This window comes from Zeus faber (genome assembly GCF_960531495.2).
Source record: "Zeus faber genome assembly, chromosome: 12".
NCBI lineage: Eukaryota > Metazoa > Chordata > Actinopteri > Zeiformes > Zeidae > Zeus > Zeus faber.
The window spans coordinates 23,862,034-23,884,533 of NC_137196.1; the positions used below are offsets into that span (position 1 = coordinate 23,862,034).

The window sequence follows — 22,500 nt, forward strand, 5'->3', positions numbered from 1 at the left end:
CTCTTTATCCTTTATATTGCAAAACAATGTAGCTTGGGACAAAAGTGTCTGCTAAATCAGTGTTTTTCAACCACTGTGCCGCAACACCAGTGCAGCCGTAAAAGCTCGTCGAGTGTGCGGCCAAACTGTTTCAAATTGCACTTAAAAATACGGGAGTAATGGAAACTAGCTCTTTGTGTTGGAAGATCGACGTTGCAAGGCTGCACCATTCATCAGGTCATTCATCAGGTTAAAGAGCGAGGGAGGAACTTCCTGAACGATGAACAAGAGTCAGGAGGCTCTGCTTTGGCTCCGAATGGAGTTGTTACGGGAATCAATTTAATTCTCTCAATTATTTATTTGAATGGGATGCAAAGTGTAAATCAGTCACAGTCAATATGAAAAATGCAAAAATGCCTTAACCTTTAGTCCACTTGTTATTTTCAATCTGTGTGTTGAAAATTACGTCTGAGAAGATTTGTTCACCGCGAACGAATCGTTGCCAGTCTTGCATCACTACTGTAACAATTAGTAGCTCATAATAATAAGTACACATCTATGGGTGTGTGGTTCCTTGTCAAGTTTTCAGTCGTTCCAAGGATAGTGTTACGGTGCCTTGGGACTATGCCATTGGGCAAAAAAGGTTGTGAAACACGGAGCTGGATGATGTCATATAATGTAATGGAGGATGCAGGACGCTGGAGTCACCACGTCTAAGGCTTCACTGGTTCTTTCCTCATGGCGAGAACCGCAAGATTTTATTCCCCCCCGAATCATAGTACTTTCACAAATTGAAAGATGGTGCTTGGCCCAAGAAGGAAGCAGGCCGCCCGAGTGTTGACATTTGTTATTGTGCTTCCGTCACAGAGGACGGCTTTGCGGCCGGTGGCAGTGAGTGGGACAGCGTGAAGGTCCGACATGCCTTCATCAGGAAGGTAAAGCACGCACACGCCTCATGCGCACGCCCCATACCCCAGGCCCCACCTACCACACCCCACGACCCACGTCGCAAACACCAGGCCACATGCCCCACGCTCTGACTGTAACAGTAGCAGATAACATACCTGAAAGATATGTTTACCGGCACTGGTCCTTTGCAAAACTAATATCTCTTCATCTGCATGTCTTAGGTGTATCTGATTTTGGCGTCTCAGCTCATTGTCACCACCGGTATCGTGGCAGTTTTCGTATTTGTGTGAGTATATTGTCTGTCTGTCTGTCTGTCTGTCTGTCTGTAACACACACACGCATCCTAAAGTCATTTCACACTACACGATTGGTGACAGGGCGTCACACGTTATCAGATCTTTCACCGGGAGGAATCCCCGACGCGTCTGTCGGGGTCTCCAGACTACGATTTGTCACCAAAACACACACGAGAAGTGACACCGGAAATGACGCGATACCGTGCGCGGGACAGGATTATTTATCTCGATTTGATTCCTGATCACTGTAAAAGAACGAATAAAAGCAGAATTTCAATAAAAAATATATTAAAAACCTAAAGAAAAGTAATATATGTATGTTGTGTGTTCTTTGCTGCTGCTCCGCTGCCGGATTCGATAAAGCGGAAAAGCACAATCTCAGCAACAAATGTTACATTTTTGCGAAGGCACTTTGTTAAAGTTTTACTCCTGATGACATGACCAGGCACACACACACACACACACACACACACACACACACACACACACACACACACACACACACACACACACACACACACACACACACACACACACACACACACACACACACACACACACACTTCCCAAGCTCCACTCCAGGAGCCACTCGAACTCCTCTTCCCAAAACACAAAAAGAAGTGTGAAAGGATCCACATGGGACCCAACCATTTCAATGGTTAGGCCATAACAGCATCTGAAAATATATTTGATCGCATATAAATGATGCTACATGTAGTTAAAGGATGTTGGAAGGATGGTTTGCACAACACAAGTAATACATTCTTTATCTGTGGATGAGGAAATATACAATATTTCTTATCTTATCCTAAGATTTTTTAATGCAAAAAAACTTCAGATTTGTGGATTGTAGTATATTTTCATATTTTTCCATTCATATTTATTTTATTATAAATACTTGTTAAGTGTGACACAGAATTCCTTCCATACAAATGTATACAGTATGTTTGTGTGTAACTGTAACACTCTTCTCCTTTCAGAGATCCCGTCAGAGACTTTGTACGCAAGAATCAAGCCGTGTACTGGGCATCATTGTGAGTAATTCACGTGTTTCAAATTTACATATACAATGGTACTTTGACTTACGAGTTTAATTCGTTCCGTGACAGAGCTCGTAATTCAATCTGCTATAGCAAATCAATTTTACCCATTGAAATTAATTGAAATGCCATTAATCCATATTTCCTGCCCCCAAAAAGCCAAAACATTTTTGTTACGTGTTTTTTAAATAAGAAAAATGTATTTATAAATAACAAATATTGTATAAAAACCTAATAAAACATAATAAAATAGAATGTGGAGATCATTTTTGCCTTCCTGCAGATGATACCCTCCGTCACGCTCCTGCGAGCTGCTTCTCTGTCAACCACACCAACAGCAGATTCTCCACCTTTTCATGGACAGCGGTCCGCAGCTTAGAGGGTTAGGGTTAGGGTTAACGCCCTTGGCTGGTGTAATACCCTTTATCGTCTCCTTCTGCTTCAGTATGTGATATCTTAGAAGTACTACGCTCGTACTGCCTCGCCAAAATCCATCACACGCACACCTCGCTCATGTTTTTCTATTATTTTGCGCTTTAAGTCAATGGACATCATCCGTTTCTTGTTCTCAGCACTTCGTTTTTTCGGACCCATGGTGCCAAAAAAAAAAGGCAAAATAACTGCACAAAAAGCACCAATTTTTTTTTTTTAAGTATAAAGTTACAATAAAAATTGTCAAATATATACAAATAGCCCAAAAAATAAAATAAATAGAAAACAGAAAGTCAGATACAGTATATAAAAATATGCAGACCATACAAAATGCGATACTTTACACGGGATAAATTGTTATGGATATATACGGTATATATTCTAAATATGAATTATTGCTGTGTATGTAATAGCTTATTACATTATGTACAGTGTAATACCAGTATTATTGCACATATATTGCACAAGTAAATAAGTCATGTACAAGCTCAAGTATATACAGTACAGCTATTCGGAGCTGATAACGGAAAGTTATGTTTCATTATGTAGATGGGTGGATTATTATCATATTGTGCTATTATGTATGCTATCTTTTTAATGTCTTTTCTCTGTTGTCTATCTATTTTAGTGGTGTTTTTTTTGTCACGTACATGGTCCTGATCTGCTGCAAGGGCCCCAGGTGAGAGGATGTCACTTCAGTCACTCCAACACAAGAGTGTAGTTGACATGATTTCTAGATGATTTCTATTTATTCTTTATTGATTTTTTTTTTTTTTTTTTTTTTTTTTTTAACCCACTGTGTGCAGGAGGAAGTTCCCATGGAATCTGATCCTGCTTTTCGTCTTTGTAAGTTAAAATACGAACAAATGGACGTACCTGAATGTCCTATACACGCACATACATACAATGGGGGGGGGGGAGTATCTATTCAGTCATATAAACTATCCCACAAATAAATAAAAGGTTGAATAAAGTGAGTTAATCTGCCGTGTTGACAAAGCTGATTCCAGTGACTCTATTTGTGCAGACGCTGGCCTTGTCCTACATGACCGGAACCTTATCCAGGCGAGAACACACTCTCCGTCAATACTTCAATTAAACATCCATGAAATGATGAGCACGGAGGGTTATCACCTCTTCTTCTTCTTTTCTTTCTTTTTTTTTTGTTGTTGTTTGTTTATGTGTTTTTAGTCATTATGACACTAAAGCGGTGTTCCTGGCCCTGGTGATCACCGCCGTCGTCTGCATCGTAGTCACCGTCTTCTGTTTCCAGACGAAGGTAAGCGCTGGGTTTAAAACAAACAAACAAATAAAGAAATGATCAAATTAATTAATTAAAAAAAATAAAATAAAGAAAGGTGGGGCAAAGCTTTTCTGCCTAAGTGTGCGCCCCATGTTCCAGTGCCTAAATGCGTGCTTCCTCCTAAATGAGCCGCCTTTTTTTTTGTCTTCTCAGGTGGACTTCACCAAGTGCCAGGGCCTGTTCTGCGTGCTGGGGATCGTCATGCTCGTAACGGGCATCATCACCACCGTCGTGCTCTCTTTTCAATACGTGAGAGCAACACATCGTGCATGCATCGTTTCACCTCTTTGAGACATCCTGCAGCTTGACCTCCTTTGAACGTCTGGTATCGTTCACAGGTCAAGTGGCTCTCCATGCTTTACGCCGCCCTCGGTGCCATCGTCTACACGCTGGTTAGTCTGCTCGGATTGCTGATGCTCAGTTTGTGCATTCTGGCTTGGAAATAATGTCATTTGTGTCAGCTGCTGTGGAGGGTTTTCGTGCTTGGTATTTAGGATTGCAGTTAGGGATGCATCCATCACTGTGATTTGCTATCAGTGCCGATTAAGAGCCTTGAAGGACCATACCAGTGTCAAATTGACACATTTTACATTACCCAGTGTGTGTGTGTGTGTGTGTGTGTGTGTGTGTGTGTGTGTGTGTGTGTGTGTGTGTGTGTGTGTGTGTGTGTGTGTGTGTGTGTGTGTGTGTGTGTGTGTGTGTGCGTGTGCATATATCCATATACGTGAGTGTGTATATATATGTGTGTTCATGTTCAAGAGATTATTTGTCACATACATATATACGTGTGTGTTATTTATATATGTGTGTGTGTATGTATGTGTTCAAGTTCAAGAGATTATTTGTCACATACATATGGTCATACATATATGAGAGAGAGAGAGAGAGAGAGAGAGAGAGAGAGAGAGAGAGAGAGAGAGAGAGAGAGAGAGAGAGAGAGAGAGAGAGAGAGAGAGAGAGAGAGAGAGAGAGAGAGAGAGAGAGAGAGAGAGAGAGAGAGAGAGAGAGAGAACACACTGTATGCACGCTGTGTGACTTTAACAAAATACTCCTTTACTGAATATAAATATACATATTGTCAAGGTCAGCTTATGAATATTTATTAATGGTGAAAGCATTCCCTCAAGCTTCTTAGAAATAAGATAATGAGATTATTTATTATGGATAAACCTGAAGTAAACAAAGTCATTTACAAATAGCACAATGTGGCTGATTGTTTTATAACAGGCTGTTCAAGGCTTGCAGACAGAAGATATTAAGAGGGATTTATGATTTATGTCCATCTTGAATCTTTTCCCTGTGTACCGACAGTTCCTGGCGTACCACACCCAGCTGATGATCGGAAACAGGAAGCACTCCATCAGCCAAGAGGAGTACGTCTTCGCCGCTCTCTCCATTTTCGTCGACATCGTCCAGATCTTCATTTTCCTACTGCAGATAATCGGTGGCGCGCGAAAGTAGGGAAACAAGGCCGTCTCAGGTCTCTGAGGCGTCGACAATAAGCTTTTGTCCAAGAACCATTCAGATGTTATGACTTTTTTTTTTTTAATTATTATTAAAAACATGGAGGAAAATTTAGGAAGATTATAGATTACCACATTTATGGAGGATTGGTGATTCTCCCCCCCCTCCCCCACGACAGTGATGCTGCTAGATCTGCTGAATCGTCAGGCTCAACATTTTGTAACACTTAAGTGTTTTCCAACCGCTGCACCGTGATAGTTCACAAGGTGGCGCCGTGAAAATCTTTCAAATTCCATTAAAAAAAAAAAAAAAATGAGTAATGGAAACCAGCTCTTGTGTTGCCATGTCAACATTGCAAGGCTTTACCAATTTAATTAATTTAATTCATCAGTTCCGGCCAAAATAGCAGCTCAGTAAGGAGTCGTTCAATTTTCATTGGAAAGATTTGTTCGGTACGACCGAATCGTTGATGAGTCTTGCAACACCAACTATTAGGTCATAATAATAACAATAATAATAATATAAGCACAGGATGTGTTTGTGAGGAGTTTAGTGGTTAGCAGGATACAGTTGTGCCGTTTCGTTATAAAAAGTGTGGCGTGGCAGAACAGCGGTTGGGAAACACTGTTCTCGGGACTCAGACCACATGGTGTTATGATGTCACCATGGTGATTTGGGAGAACAGGGGGGGTGTGGGGGAGAAGACACTGCGAGGCGTGAGCCACAATGTCCACACACCCAGAGACACACGGGGAATATGGGGCGTCGCTGGTAAAGGGTTAATTATCCATGATAAAGTCAGTTGAAAGAGCACCTTCATGTTGTCGACCAAGCTGAGGAATGGAGCAGTTGTGTGGGTTTCCTTTTCAACAAGAAGGTGTTTCTGGAATGCGAGATCTCAAAACACCAGTGTGAGTCACAGAACCACGAGTCAAAGTGACGTCTCCCAGGACAAGAAGACCTGTTTAAACAGTTACTCAGAAAAGAGGATGGGTTGAGCAAATATTACCGATTGACCCGCTCTCCCATTAATGTCAAACAGATCATGTACTGTATGGCTTCCAAGACCCAAAGTGGACTCGTTTTTCCCTTTTTGACCCTGACGTGACATCACTGATGGACACATCTCGATCAGATGACGCAGCAGGAGGTCGTGGATCCGCTCACTTTGTTGTGCTTGTCAACATTTACCGGTCAACACCAGGGTGTGGGGGCGTGGCTCTGTGGACGTTCTGGACGGCTCCGCTGGGTCACTGTTGGCAAAGCACTGGAAGACGCACCTGCTCGTCGTCAGACATCACTGACAACGTGATGCTCCAGCCACACAAATAAATTACATTCGCAATTAATAGATTAAAAAAAAAAAAAAAACCCACGTATAATACAACAAAAATAAAACAAATATTGAAAGGACTTCTTAGTCATAGATTTTACAAACTGTTTGAATGTGTCTCTGGGAATGTGGATATAACTTTACTGGACCCCTAGGTTGAAGTTCTATATTTGCAGCAGCCAAAGATGTAAAATATAAATATAATATAAGGACCTGAACCCAAGGTCGATATGAAGAGGTCAATGTGCAGTATACAAACACAATGCCATCCGTAGCAGTGTTCCCCTCGGACGCCACCATCTCTGAGGAGGAAAGAAGGCGACGCCAAACACCACAAACATGTTATAGTGGTGCTTATTATTATGGACCACAGTACTAATAGTTAGTGATGCAAGACTTGCGAAACGATCCCTGTAAGTGAACCTTCGACCCCACAAACTGAAAAAAAAAAATCACCGGGGACTAGCTTAAAATGCATTTGGCATCATTTGTTTAAAAAAAAATGGAACTGAAAAATAACGGAAAAGCTCTGGTTGTTCCTGTCAGAAGAGACGCTCCGTGTCTAACGCGCTCAAGTCCCACTGACAGTCAGAGCCATGGGTGATGAAGATGAAACTTTTTTTTTTTTTGGATAAAGTCTTCCGTGTCCTCGTTCGATTCAGTCGTTTTAACACACGGTGAGCGAGGCTGAGCTTCTCCCCTCGAATGACAGACGAGACCGGCTCCAAGTTCCGAACCAAAAATCGTAAAGAAAATCACTTAAATCCGTCAAAATTAAGTAATTCTGGTGGAGTTAAAAAAAGGGTAAAGCCGTCGTATTCAATATCAACGATGCCAAACGCCTCCACCTTTTTCAGCCCTCGACTTTGCCGGAGCGACTCAAGAATCCTTTAAAATATTTATTCGCTAGGAACGAATCGTTTGCGAGTCATGCAGCACTTACTATCACAAGGACATAATAATAAGCACAGTTCTATGTGTTGTGCTTTAACCGCTCCACAGGACAGTGGCGTGCCGCGGGAATATTTAATCGCAAAAAGTCGTGGTAGAACTTTTTTTTATTTTTTTTTAATACACTGACTTAAGTATATCACTCATCTTGTCAGGCTAATTATGAAGTACTTCGTGGTGATGGCCTTCGAGCTTATAACATAGTATTATAGTATCATACTTACGCACATAGTATGCACTTTTTCTTCATTTCCCCCCCCCCCCCACATACTGGTGGTTAATGTCATTAAGACTATTTTCAATATGTATAAACACCAACCATGTCAAATGAAATGCATATCCAGGAAGTCGCTATATTCATGTATAGAAAGCGGTGTCTGTTCATTCCTCTCCGCAGGAATTCAAATATATAAGGAATTTTTAATATATATATATTTTTTTTTTTTTTTTTGTTCAAAATCCGCAAACACAAACGGGCAAGCATCAGTGTCAAATTAGCAGTTAATCTATGAGCAGATTGCAGTATCTCTGAAGAGTGACCATACTACTTTTCCAAAATAAAAAAAAATAAAAAGTACTTTTATAACTGTGTGTGAGTGAGAACGTGGTGTGTACCGGGGTTTCTTTAAGTATTGTAAAGTTTGATTGCGTGGCGCGCCAGGCTGGTGTCGAACAAGCGTATGTGCTGTACAGTTTGCTTTCGCATCTTTTGAGCGCTGCTTAGGTGGCAGATCTGTTTTTCCTGTAGATAGTCTGTGCGTCATGCTCGCGAATGTGTCCGAGATAACACTTTGGCATATTAAATAAACAATTTTATTTGCAATTTGTATCTGCAGCGAGCAACAGTTGAAATACTGTACATCTTGAAGTTTTCTTCGAAAGCTGATCTCTCCAACATTATGTACAAAACACAAACACACTTTGGGGGCTTTTCTTTCAGTATGGTCTGTCTACACCTGAGGGATTGTATCACTGGAATTCTGTGGATCTTTGATTACAATATGGACATTAAATATACGATTTGCTATGCAGTCCCTATGGTAGATTGTCTTTTAATCCTAGTCTCCCGTTTTCCACTCCAAGCCACAATTTACAGGTAAAAAAAATACTGATTAAAGAGCTTCAATAATTATTAGTGCTACCCGAGAAATTGTCGCCCCCGTCGTTGAGCAAGCGGGACAAAAAGCTTCTCCCGTCACTGGTCCAGGTCCACGCCCCTCGCCCGGCGGTAGCGGCTGCCCTCGTATTCGCCTTCGTTGGAACTCTTCATCCGCTGGCGAACCTTCAGCTGCTTCAGTCTGTTTTTGTCCACCTCCCTCTTGGCCAAGACGAAGCCGAGTATGCCGGCGGGCAGCCCTATCATCCTGGCACATGTGGGGGAGGAAACGCAGGGATTGTCCCTTGTTCAGGAAGGATGATGTGTTTCTGCCGCGGAAAGCGTACGGGGACATGTGGCAAAGGTTGAACTAAAATCCTGTCGCTTATGGCTTGAGGTGGCTGACGTTAAACATAACCCCGACGTAAAATGTGGCTTCTTCGACGAATGCCTTGACGATGACATTTTGGAAACGGGACACATTTGGGAAACAATCACCCGTAACGTGGATGTTATGTTGATTACAAGCCTATGACATTCAGAGTATGGCATTACTTTACCGTGACGACGCCGTAAAGACGACGAGAAATGATAACACGATATTGCAATAAAATCACGAAGCCACCTGTACTACGTGCGTTTTGTAGTTGAGATGTTTTGGAACTGAACCGCAGCACCCCAAATGAGCAGACTTCACAAGTACTTCAAGGCCTGTGTAAACATGACCATGAACACATATTGGAAGGAATCCTGTGTCACAATATACATAATAAAAAATTAATACAAATACAAAATATGAGCCATTGGTAGTTTATAATTCATCCCACATATGGTGGCGGTGGTGGGACCTTCCAGTCGGGGCGCCGCTCAATCGTTTTCCATTATGAGCAATGAGCAACTGGTGGTGCTGCATGCACGGAGGGGGCACATTCCATATTTTTTGGTCAATAAATCCTAATTTTGCCGCACTCCACCACCACCACCACCACCACCCTTGTGCCTTGACTGTTTGGTCCCTCGCAGCGAGTGATTCCCCAGATATGGCGGCTTGCTCCAGCAACGTGACGTCAGCTTCACATTCCCTTACACAGCTTTGAGGATTGCGGCATCCGTCCATCTCTTTCCATCCGTATCTATTTTATTATATATACTGCATTTGCGAATTTCGACACAGAATTCCTTCCACAATTACAGTGCATACATGCCACGGTCAAGTCGAACATGGAGATACTAATAAATCGATTCGGAATATAATCGCAGTTCTAGCGTGCATGCAAACGCAGTGACGGGTACCGTCCGCTGTGCGAGGAACATCAGCATTTGGCATCATTTGCATCAGAAAGGGAAGGGGACCGGAAGGGAGGCGCTCACCAGGCGTAGCCGACTTTCATCATGGGGTTCTTGGCCTTCCTCCTGGGGATGTATTCCGGGGCGCGGCGCGGCTCGCCCTCGTCCCCCCGCCCGGCGTTCTTCTCGCCCTCCCGCGGCTCCGCCTTGGTGCTCATGCAGGACGGGGCGTGTCCGGCGGCGGGGAACGGCGGTGGACGGCGGGCGGCTTGGGACCGCAGACACAGAGTCGCCGTGGCGTCGTGGCGTCTCTGCACCACTTGACACTGGCGCGGCACGGGGGCGGCGCCTTAAAAGAGAAGACGAAAACCCCCAACACTTCATTTCCAACATGGAGGATCCGATATCTGGTCGTAGATTTTAGGTTACGCTCTTTGTCGAGCCTGAATATCAACACTGACGTTTGAGAGATGTGTAGAGGCACAGGTTTTAATGTCGCAGAGAGTGCCTTCATGCATGGTAGCTCAGGCGGTAGTGCTGGTGGTCTAGTGATCCAAAGGTTGCTGGTTGGATCCCAGGCTCCTCCTGCTAGCATGCTGTAGTGTCCTTGAGCAAGACACTTAACCCCTAATTGCTCCTGATGGCTGCGTCCGTCGGTGTTTGAACAATTGTAAGTCGCTTTGGATAAAAGCGTCTGATCAATGACTAAATGTAATGTAATGTAATGCAGGGGAAGGCGGACCCCGCCACTAACGGTAGAAACGGCGTTTAGAGCAGTGAATGCATTACACAAATACACCGAATAGCTGTTTCTTATAACGTGGCAGCCAAATGAATATGGGATGCATGTGAAAATACGGGATTTCTTAAACTAAATAATCTTATGGATTTACCACTTTAACGCGACACACTAACGTTTGGCAGCTGGTGCGGGAACAGGAAATGCGCGTCATCGCGCCCGACTGATCATGAAATCATGCATTTTCACAGCAACAACGGAATCACACAGAGTTGTGGGCCCTGAAACCCCCGGCCAGCTAAATGCCGCTCGGGGTGACGCGTATTGTCGACCACGACATGATTACCTTTCAGCAGCACGGACCCAAACGACCGAGCACAGGGGGCCGCCATCTTTGTTGTGCGACTTGTACAGAATAACTTGACATGCGCACTGACGGGGTGGAGGACAGACCGGCGCAGCGGCCATCGTTGTGGCGTCATTCTGGGAGTAGCTTTTGGCAGGTGGGGAAACAGCAAAGCCCTCCCTCGTTTGGTTTATGAATGATTTGAAGTTATTTTTCTTATCGCTTAAAAAAATATATTATTCCGGTAAAATGGCAAGAAAGATATGGGATATGTGTCGTTTCTTGTTGTTTTGATTTATGCCTTGAAGTCCTTGCTCCTTTTTTTTTTTTTTTTTTTCCTAGTGACTGTGAAATGACTGTTTATTCATATATAGTTTATTTAAATCCCCCGTATTGCGTTCATTTGACATTTTATTACATGTATGTGTTCTGTACAAGTTACTGTAACGTTCTTAAACGTGTGTTCAATAATACGTTAAAAAACGTGGAGTAACCTCATGGGTGCTCTGCTGCCATCTAGTGACCGGGCACGGTATGACAACACAGAAATACATACATTTTATCACAAGGGTTTTGTCAACTCAAGTCACTTTATTTATAAAGCAGATTTCCGACCAGGGCAACACACTGCGCTTTACAGAGCGTTGGTGCTCTGTTGCAGACAAGCAAAAAAAGCTGAAGTCTAAAAAAAAAAAAAAACTAAAAAGAATATTCTATGTTATTCTTTGCATTGCATTGCATTGCATTTAGCAGACGCTTTTATCCAAAGCGACTTGCAATTATTCAAACACCGACGGACGCAGCCATCAGGAGCAATTAGGGGTTAAGTGTCTTGCTCAAGGACACTACAGCATGCTAGCAGGAGGAGCCTGGGATCAAACCAGCAACCTTTAGATCACTAGACCACCAGCTCTACCTCCTGAGCCACCATCCCCCCCTTATTCTTGTATGTAGTGCCATTTTCTTTCAGTTTTATCTTTGCATAAATTTGAATTTTTTCATTTTTTGTAGATATACAAAAAAAAGTTACGTTTGACTGAATGAAGTTTGTGCAAATTCTTAAATTAAACTAAACCAAAGAAGGATGACCATCTCTGCTGCAGGCTCGAATATAAAGTATTACCAAGTTACATTTGGAAAATTGACAAATTCCTGAAATGATCAGTCAAGGAAATTTATTGGGGAATGTACACAAACGTTTATTTGTTGAGTTGGGCCACCTAACCAATTTTCAAAACTCGTTGAATCAACGAAAATAACATGCATCCAACAAATAAAACAGTGTTGGCTGTAGGCGATGTCCGCAGCAGCTAAGGTAAATAATGTTTCCACACAATACAATTCACGTCCCGTCCACATCGGAGCCTCTGGCTTCAATTCATGCTTCATTATTTTCTCAATGCAAATAAATTGAATGGATGGGATGAAGCCCTGCGTACAACTCTAATACACATATTCAAACAACGGAGATAGCAGATACGGTATTACGTAACTTTCCCCGTTAATGAAAGCGCTCGACCATAACGGGAAAAAAACACATCAGTAAAACACCAACCAACAGTCGGAGGAATTCAAAAGCAGCTTATTTACAAGAGTCATCGTGACTAAAATAAAAAAGTGACTTTTTTTAAAAAGGGGACAAACTGTAGGTCACAGGAAAAAAAATAAAATCAAAACCAAAACCCCAAATTCAGATGTGAAAAAGGAGAAATCTGGAATGCCATATTATGTATTTGCTACATATAAAATGATAAAAAAATAAAAAGTAAAAATAAAAAAAAAAACACATTCCAACATCCGTTTGGGTTCAGTGTGAAGAGACAAAACGGAGTCTCAGTCTTCCAGGGTGTAGTTGGGATTGACCACGAGGACCACTTCCTGTTCCGGAGCCTCGGGTTGGGACCCCTTCAGCCCGGCCTGGGACAGCTCGATGAGGATGTGATCCTGCCGAGGGACGGACAAGGACACGGCGCTCAGAACGCACGCACGGAGCTTTCCACTTTATCACGCGGCGTCAGGGCTGTTGTACGGCCGTGTTTTCGCGTCGCTGTTCATTTCATTTCCGGACGTGGGCTTTTATTTTTCCCCAGGTCTTTTTCATTTTTATTTTTATCTTTTTTTTTGATAGTTTTTCCGTTATTTTAGGTTATGTCCATCTTAAAGTGGGACTTAACTCACAATCATGTTTTACGAACCATTCATAGTTGTTCATTCTCAAACCCTTTCCAGGGTTTCAGACGACACCACAAATAACCCCAACTGCTCTGAGAAGGGAGCGATATGACGTTGCGTCGATCCCGAAAACTCAAAATGCTAAAAATTCCATATTGAAATTATGGTCAGATCACCATCATATAAATGATGAAGATAAGATTTCATGACCCGACTGGGGACATGAGGTCGGAAATATTCGATTTTTTATCTTTTCACAAGCCTATCCGACAATGTGATTAAACTCAACCTTTGAAACTCATCATCAGGGGACCCTGGTGACATCGATTCCCATCACAGGGATCCTCAGCACAAATAACTGTCCGCCAGCTCACACTACGAGTGGTGAACCGGGTGCTTTACTTACGAACTGCACCAGCCGCTCGATGACTTTCTCGATCAGGCTCTTCTTGTTGACCAGTTCCTCCTCAGAGTCGATCTCCGACTCGATCTCTTTCAGGTACCAGTTCACCACCGAGCTCTTCTTCAGCTCCTCCTCCTCCTCGGCTGCGCCCAAACACAAGGTACAGCGCACAGATATGAGTAAATTTAGTGTCGTCGTCCCCCCCCGGACGACGCCCACATCGGAGGAAATATCAAATAGAAAAGAAGCAGGAAATTATAAGCAGAAAGGAGAGAAAACGTGAAGAAGTTATATGTTCATTTAATAAATTAATTAAACAACTAATAATAATAAAAAACAAACAAACAAACTAATTAAAACTCATTATATAACGGTGTGGGATTCCTCGTCATTCATAAAATAAAAATTCAAAAACATAAAAACAGAAGCTTTAAATGAATGCAAAGTGTAATTATTATTCATATTGTCGTATCTAGTTGATCAGTTCCTTGAAAATGTTCAATCCACCAGCGCGGCAGGTCAAATTCCCTCCATTTAATTTGCGAATAAAATAAATAGGATTCTTATGAGACTAGGAGTGGGACACACACACACACACACACACACACACACACACACACTAATTACATTTGCAGACTTTTTTGCAGATTGTTTTAAAGACAGGCTTTTCAAACTTTAAATACTCAACTTTAATCCCTTTTCATTAAAAATTCCCCACATCCACGTGAAAACACTAAATATTGGAAGCAGGAAGGAGAACGGGCCCAGTGGTTGTGTGTGTATGTGTGTGTGTGTGTGTGTGTGTCCGCGTGTCTGACCTTCCTCTGCCTTGCGGAGGTGTAGAACCAGGAGGTTGGAGATGCGTCTGTATTCGGCGAAGGACAAGCGGGCGGAGGCTTTGGCCTGGCTGCCCGGCTCGTCGTGGCCGTTGACGCCGTTGCCAGTTCCGTTGACGCCGTCGCCAGTTCCGTTGACGCCGTTCGGGACGTCTGTGCCTGGACCCACAACACCAACGTTAGATTTATCACATTAAAAGTTGTTGGTTTCCGTGCGGCAGCAAAGCGAGGACGCTGTGTATTAGAGAAGAGCTCAAATCTCTCTCTCTACCCAAAAAGAAAGGTGGCGCACCGTTCTGCTCTTCCTCCTCCTCCACCTCATCCTCCTGCTCCAGGTTGACGTCGGGCGTCTCCACCCTGATGATGGACTTGTTCAGCAGACGGAAAGCCTCCTTCACATGTTTGGGTTGCACCTGGAAGCGAAAAAGGTAAAAAGAATGAGGAGACGGGGATCGAACCGGCCGCTGTCGAGGCTGCTCCGCCGAAGCAGAATGAACCGTAACTGAAGCGGCCACAGGTGTGGAAGAAGAATCACCATAACAACCTTCTTTTATCCATCTGTACTATTACCCTTTTATTATTACTATAGTATTACTATGCCAATACTTTTTTATTATTTTCATCACAATAACACTACTGATATTATGCACCTTCTGCTATATATCTATGTAACATACTGTACTTTTCACCACCTTCTCCCACACACGCCACACACGCCACACACTCCACACACTCCACACACTCCACACACTCCACACACTCCACACACTCCACACACTCCACACACTCCACACACTCCACACACTCCACACACTCCACACACTCCACACACTCCACACACTCCACACACTCCACACACTCCACACACTCCACACACTCCACAAAAAGATATAAAATAAATAAACATTTAAAAAAATCCTCTTTTTTTTGGTCTGTCAACTTGAAAACAAAATGGTGAGAATTTGAGTCACATTGTGTTATGGTCATTAACTTTGATTTATAACCATTCTGCATGAAATCTTAATGATATTTCCCCCACGACCCCAGCGAACTGGGGACGGCGGTGATATCAGATTATCGATGACAACCCCCCGACAAGCGCCGGCGTGGCACTTGCTCTGGGCGGGGGCCCCTCGGCGCACGCACCTCGTCGCAGCAGTGCATGCGGGCCATGCCCTCCGAGAGGCGGATCATGCTCTCCAGCTGCCGCACCGTGATCCTCCACGCCGACTTGGACACGCCGCCGGAGGTGTCGCGCTGACGCAGGCGCTTGTACTGCTCCACGATGAACTCCTCCGAGTCGCTGGAGATCTGCGGGACGTAGCGCACGCTCACTTAGAAGCTGCACGCTTCAAACATTACACACAGGGAGTTGAGAAGTGCCGATTTCAGCGATTTATGCTGTACATTTAAATACTACTGTGAGGATGAACATGTTGGGTTTTGAGGTAAAAGTGTAAAAAAAAATAATAATAATAATAAAAGTGATATTATTTATGGACATAATTGTTTATTTTACTCTTAATGACACTGATTTTTTTAATTTTAGTCTTGAAAATACGACCATTGCACCAGTGAGTCACGACACCCTGTAGTGTCACTGTGTACCATGTGACACAGCATTACGTTTATTTTGACGGCGTTCCACGTGATGTTATTATTCTCTGAAAGTCGCTGCTGCATGTGTTGATTAAGGGAAAAAAAATCTTATATATATCACATTCAGGAGCGTACCTTGGGTTTGAACTGCCTGGCAAAGAGCAGGTATCGCCGGATCTCGTCCAGTGAATAGAGCCGGTCTACAGACTCCTCTGCCCTGGAGTGCAGGTCCACGATGCGTCTCGCGATGGCGTAGTCCGTCACCTGGGAGACGGAGACAGACAGACAGACAGACAGACAGACAGACAGACAGACAGACAGACAGACAGACAGACAGACAGACAGACAGACAGACAGACAGACAGACAGACAGACAGACAGACAGACAGACAGACAGACAGACAGACAGACACACAATAAAGTGGTGATCCGTAACATTAGAAAATCCCTTTATTTACTTCTAAAAAGGTTTTCATTTAGCTGCTATTTTATAAGAAAGATCCAACCAATGTATTTGCGTTATGCATGTGCTCCCCGATATTCTGTTTCCACTGTTGCTGGCAGGGTTTTTTCCCCCTCCCGGCAAGAGCGCCAAAACTGGGCACGTGCGAGAAGTGAGAAGCAGCAGACCGAGAGGCAACCGCACCTCGTTGCAGTCGTCCACCAGGATGAAGAAGAGGTCGAAGCGGCTCATGATGGGCGCCGTCAGGTTGACGTTCTGCTTCAGGCTCTTGCTGCGGTCGTAGCGGCCGTTGACGGGGTTGGCCGCGGCCAGGATGGAGGTGCGGGCGTTCAGGGTGGCCTGAGGGAGAAGGATTTTCAAATGGGTCATTCTGTCGTCGCGACTCACCCAAGCCGGACCAGTAAGAGTGTCGGCATAATGTTAGATAAATAAATAAATAAATATGTTTGTCAATAAATAATGTTGGATATTCATGAACGCTACTGAGATTACGTTTTGGGTTGTTTTTGTTTTTTTTGTTGTTTTGCTTTTTTACCTTGACTCCAGCTTTGGTGATGCTGATGGTCTGCTGCTCCATGGCCTCGTGGATCGCCACCTGGTCCCTGATGTCCATCTTGTCAAACTCGTCAATACAACACACACCCTGGAGAGACACACACACACACATACACACACACACACACACACAGACACACACACACACACACACACACAGAGAACGTCTTTCTCCTTACACGCTCCAGAGGTTTGGAATGCACTCAACTGGGTGCCTTTTTCAAATGTCTCACTGTGGAACTCGTAATTGATGAATGTAGAGGCATTTCAACTGGACTCATTTACAAGTCAACTTTATAACACAACACTTTGTAACGTAGACGCCCGGATTCATTTAAGCTTTTCCGATTCTCGCCTGAGAATGCTCCTCGCCGCCGATCGACTTTATGGTGAGAAGGGGAGCACGGATTTGTGTGCGTGATAAACATTTTAAAGAGGAGACGCAGAGCTAATCACTTTGTTATTTTACAAATGCAGAGAGAGAGAGAGAAAATTTAGACCATCAATACGACCGCACTCCTGTTGAACTCACATTGTCCGCCAGCATCAGAGCTCCGGCTTCGATGACAAACTCGTGGGACTCTTCATCTCGGACCACGGCCGCCGTCAGACCCGCAGCGCTGGACCCCTTCCCGCTGGTGTACACCGCCCGGGGGCTGAACTCCTCCACGTGCCTGGAGAGACACACACACACACACACACACACACACACACTTATTATTTTTAATTATGTTTCAGCTTTTATCCTGCGGCCTTTCCATATTGTGTTATGGCTGTGTATTTCACCTTTTCTTTGACATCTTGATGAAGTGTATTAAGATATTATTTATTTAAATCATCATCAGGCGAGCACCTCGTGTTGATTAGGCACATTTTTGTATTTTTAGAGCTTATTTTGCACAATCACCGGGTGTCATGACATTTCACTGCATATATGTATGAACATATGTATATGTATGTGACAAATAAGCTCTTGAATCATCATCGCCGTCGTGGCCGCACATTTGCTCCAGGAATTGTAGCAACAGCAATATCAGCATATTTGATCCAATAAATAGTTTTCTCTAGTTTCTTATGAAAGATCCGATAAAATACTGGATGTCCAAATCACATCCATTGTCTAAGTCCAATAAGGGACCAGCGTCCGGATGTACGTCTACGTCAGACATCCAAAATGACCCCCGTCGTCACCATGTAGAGTTTTCTGTGTTTGTGCATGCGTGCGTGTCGTACTTCAGGAACTGGCTCTTGGCCGTGCTGGGGTCGCCCACGATGCAGACGTTGATGTCTCCTCTGAGGGAAGTTCCCTCCATGGTCGTCTTGGGAACGCCCCCAAACAGCATGAGCAGGATGCCGCGCTTCACCTCGTCATTGCCTGCACACACACACAAAAACGTCCTATTATTTCCGAGCAGCTGCGATTACCAAATCGTTTATATTCGTGCGGTTGCAGCTGCGCCGACCGTGTATGGTGGGGAAGAGGCTGGTGCACAGGTTGTGGTACAGGTTCTTGTCCTGACTCATCTCAAACACCTTCTCCCACTCCTTCACAGACATCTGGCTCTTGATGCTTTCCGCCGTCTGCTCCTCGTCGCGGAGCTCCTTCCCCCCGAACTGCAGCGGAGGATGGAAAGACTGGTAAGCATGGCCGCGCTTAATGATTGACATTATCCAAAATTTTCCATTTCAGAGATAAAGTCACTTTTCTTTAATGTCTGAAAGTTGTGATTTCAACTTTGGAGCGAAGATTTCTGCGTTGGGCACTCCAAACATAAACAGGATTTTATCCCAATATCGGTGCATCCGTAGCTGTAAATGAACAGCTGGCGTATGGAGAAAAGATAATCATTATATTTATATCTCTATGGCAATTCTAAAAATCTGAAGGAGGAGTGAGAAAGGACTCGAATCTCGGGAGCGGCTCCTTGTTTTTTTTGTTTTTTTTCTCGGCGCCGAGGAAGCTTTGAGAACTGCACTCGTTTCTTACGCGGGGGTTGGTGGGGGCCACGTTGCAGGCCAGGAAGGCCAGGCGGTAGGAAAGCTCCCTGACCCCCAGGGCCTTCAGTCCCCGCAGGCCCTCGTTCTCAAGGCCCTGACCCCCTCCCACGCGGGAACTGGTCTCTGCACGCACGCCTGGGGAGGGGGAACACACACGCGCACACACACACACTTAGATTCAGTTAACACAACATACACTGAGGCAATATGGCTGAAAATGTCGTCACAATAAATGATTCGATCAGGCAACGATGACATTATATAGAAGCGCTGAGCCGACCTGGGGTGCTGAGCTGGGACACGTCGGGGACCACGATGAGGGTCCCGGTGAAGTCGCAGCGGTCCCCGGCCTGCGCCGTCTCCACGGCCTCCGCCCGCAGGATGATCTCCAGCGAGCGCGGGATGGAACCGCGGGGCAGCTCGGCCTGCGTCTCCTGGATACGGACCTGCACGTGCAGACACACAGTAAGTTTCCCGTCCCTTCTATAGGCTAGGACACACACACACACACACACACACACACACACACACTTTCCGCCCCCTGTACCTTCTGGAAGTCGATGAACTTGGACTTGTGCGTGTCCAGGTGGAAGCGGGAGCGGTTGTTGCAGATGGGGTTTCGGCAGATAGTCGGCGGCGAATACTTGAACTGCTGGGGAACCTCTTTGATCACACCCTGGCAGTCCATGCACATGAAGCAGCCACTCACCTGCGACACGACAACACAGTCAGCCGGGCCGGGCACGAAAAAACCCCGCGGTCAGGTGGAACTACAACACAATGTCAGGTGTCGCTACGGATGAGGCTCAGGGTGATTTACTCTATGCATTAATCCAATAAATGACGCCAGTTCCACAGTCAAATAAAAAAAAAACTAAAAAAAAACACAACTTTTTTTTAAGAATAATTCATTTTGGAACGAAGATTTGTACCAACTATGAGACTTATTAGCTACAGATCATTAAATTGCACACGCAGAAAGACAGCATATCAGACTTGACAATAAATGTTTTCATAGAGAACGCTTCACTTGGTAGATCGGTGTATTAGAGGTAAATGAAAGTGAATTCCTGTGAAATTAACGGTGTATTACAGTGATATCACCGACACAATCCCGGCACCAGCATAAACAAAATCTAACGTTTAATAGCGATCTTGAAAGTGAACAATGGAAGATAGAGGTTTCTTTCCGCGTGTTTTTTTGGGGCATGCGATGCGCGGAAGGAGGACATCTTACCAACTCAGGATGCACAGGGTGTGTTCTCACCACCTGACCGCTGATCCTCACCAGGGTGCCGATACGCAGGGAAGACAACTCACGGATCCTGAACACACACACACACACACACACACACACACACACACACACACACACACACACACACACACACACACACACACACACACACACACACACACACACACACACACACACACACACACACACACACACACACACACACACACGAGGTCACGGTGGGTATTTTGTACAATCACTGCCAATTACTGATATTTCACCAGAATAAAGAAAGTATATTTTCTCGTTATATTGTAGATTTACTAGGCGAGTGTTACCATGGTGACGTTTGACAAATATTTACAATATATTTATAAACAATTTTAAATGAAGTGTGTGTTTGCGACGTACTTGTGTCTGGTGGGCAGATCCTGGATGGCAACGTAGAACTCCTTGCCGAGAGGGATGTTCCCGTGGTCTCGGGCAAAGTTCCGCACAGCGCGGCACAGAAAGGGGTAAACTCTGCAGAGAGGGGGTTCTGTCAAACCTGAAACAGCTGGGGCGGGCTCATCAACGGCATCGGCCGTGAACCGATACAGTTCTAAATTCTAGTTCTGAATGTGTAACAACGGTTGTCTTACAGCCCATAAACGGTGAGAAGTCACAATAGTGGGCTGACCCCCAAATACGGCTCATCTCTGCACTGAATTTGAGGTGTATAAAAATCCAGTGGCGGAAAGTAACTAAGTACTTTTGTTACATTTCTTAAGCATATTCAGTGTGAGGGACTCTCGACTTGTACATTTCAAAGCAAATCTATGAATTGTAATTACCACAACACCACCTATACTGTTTTTGTAAACTGTAATCCTGATATGCATGAGCGCACATCTGCAGAAATAAAGGTATTATATTATAACTATATTAATATTATCATCATCACTACTTTATTGCAAGCTCTGTTATACCAGGGCACTGAATATGCCAAGTCACTACATTTCAATGTTGTGCTTTCACTTCTACTCGTGTCAAGGTACTTGTACTTCTTCCCCCACTGGAATAACGGTTGACTCCCTCTAGACGCACCGCGTCGGTGGGCGTGTGGCAGTGTCACCTGTAGTACTCCTCCTGGATGGTGGTTGCCAGTTCCTGGTTAAAACCCTCCAGGTCGGTGAAGCTGACGAGCAGAGTGTTCCTCTCGGGCCTGATCAGCTCCTCCGCCTCTCGGACGTACTTCACCTCCGCGTCCGCGCTTTGGAACCTGGGGTTCACGAAAGAAAAAAAAAAAAAAACACATCACGTTGACGTTATAAACGCGATATCATGGAGAGCGGGCCGACCGCGACCAGCAGGCCCGGCCGCCTGGCCCGCGAACAATAACACGCGGGGACTCACTCTTCGAGGAAGGCCTGGAACAACTTCTGGCACTTTTCCGCCAGGTCGTCCTTGACCACCTCGCCGGCGTTCGCTGCGGTGGGAGCGGCGACGTCCATTTTCCGTAAAAACAACAACAACAACAACAAAAAGAAAAGTATTCAAGGCTCCGAGCGCGGATCGTCGGGTGGACGTGGAGACGCCCGCAGCTCCTCTGCCCCGCGCGTCCACCGGGCGCCGTTTCGCGCGAAAACCGTGCCCACGTGACGGCTGGCGCGCCACCGTCAGCCAATCGCGTGCTCGTCGATCTGGCGCCAAGACAATGCTGGCCAATCAAAAGTGTGCGTGGAGATAAGTCCCACCCCCATCTCTTATTACCCCCCCCGCGACAGGAAACACTCGACGCGTCGTCCGGATCCACATGTGAAGGTTTATTATTATTGTTTTAAACATCTGTGTCGTTTTGTCATTGATGAGGTTTCTAATAATTTGGCTTAATTTTCTCAACATGCCACGACTTTATTGGAATTGATGCCGAGTGAACCACATGTATTTAATTGATTCCATATTGTCCACGTGCCAAATTGTTAAATAAATACAAATATATTAAAATCCACTTTCTTTAAGCTAGACATTATTGCCTTAACTATTTTGAATCCTACTAACAAAAAGGCTTGATTCTTTTTTT

The 22,500-nt window shown here is 44.5% G+C and overlaps 3 protein-coding genes across 5 annotated transcripts in view; 1 reads left to right on the forward strand and 2 right to left on the reverse strand.

The window, feature by feature from the left end:
* The window catches only part of tmbim1a (transmembrane BAX inhibitor motif containing 1a), an 11,395-nt gene extending 3,097 nt beyond the window's left edge, over positions 1-8,298 (forward strand). For all 3 annotated transcript variants that reach the window (XM_080010927.1, XM_080010926.1, XM_080010928.1), the window contains 10 exons: positions 847-914; positions 1,110-1,174; positions 2,165-2,218; positions 3,285-3,335; positions 3,463-3,502; positions 3,684-3,721; positions 3,848-3,935; positions 4,113-4,208; positions 4,298-4,351; positions 5,271-8,298. In XM_080010927.1, the coding sequence (XP_079867053.1) occupies positions 847-914; positions 1,110-1,174; positions 2,165-2,218; positions 3,285-3,335; positions 3,463-3,502; positions 3,684-3,721; positions 3,848-3,935; positions 4,113-4,208; positions 4,298-4,351; positions 5,271-5,420 (704 nt within the window). In that variant the 3' untranslated portion in view covers positions 5,421-8,298. The remainder of the gene's footprint in view (positions 1-846; positions 915-1,109; positions 1,175-2,164; positions 2,219-3,284; positions 3,336-3,462; positions 3,503-3,683; positions 3,722-3,847; positions 3,936-4,112; positions 4,209-4,297; positions 4,352-5,270) is intronic.
* A 206-nt stretch (positions 8,299-8,504) lies between these two features.
* Positions 8,505-11,249, reverse strand: LOC307238085 (uncharacterized protein). The gene is made up of 3 exons (XM_080010937.1): positions 11,176-11,249; positions 10,175-10,439; positions 8,505-9,071 (listed from the first exon to the last, which is right to left on the reverse strand). Exons 1-3 carry the CDS (start codon positions 11,219-11,221, stop codon positions 8,903-8,905), a joined length of 480 nt encoding a protein of 159 aa, XP_079867063.1. The 5' UTR covers positions 11,222-11,249; the 3' UTR covers positions 8,505-8,902.
* A 549-nt stretch (positions 11,250-11,798) lies between these two features.
* On the reverse strand, positions 11,799-21,952 carry mcm6 (minichromosome maintenance complex component 6). The gene is made up of 18 exons (XM_080010918.1): positions 21,834-21,952; positions 21,553-21,699; positions 20,850-20,960; positions 20,439-20,526; positions 19,749-19,910; positions 19,482-19,647; positions 19,191-19,336; positions 18,667-18,817; positions 18,437-18,578; positions 17,736-17,877; positions 17,184-17,291; positions 16,832-16,987; positions 16,321-16,449; positions 15,733-15,897; positions 14,879-14,999; positions 14,569-14,745; positions 13,754-13,893; positions 11,799-13,119 (listed from the first exon to the last, which is right to left on the reverse strand). Exons 1-18 carry the CDS (start codon positions 21,929-21,931, stop codon positions 13,009-13,011), a joined length of 2,460 nt encoding a protein of 819 aa, XP_079867044.1. The 5' UTR covers positions 21,932-21,952; the 3' UTR covers positions 11,799-13,008.
* Between the last annotated feature and the right edge of the window lie 548 nt (positions 21,953-22,500).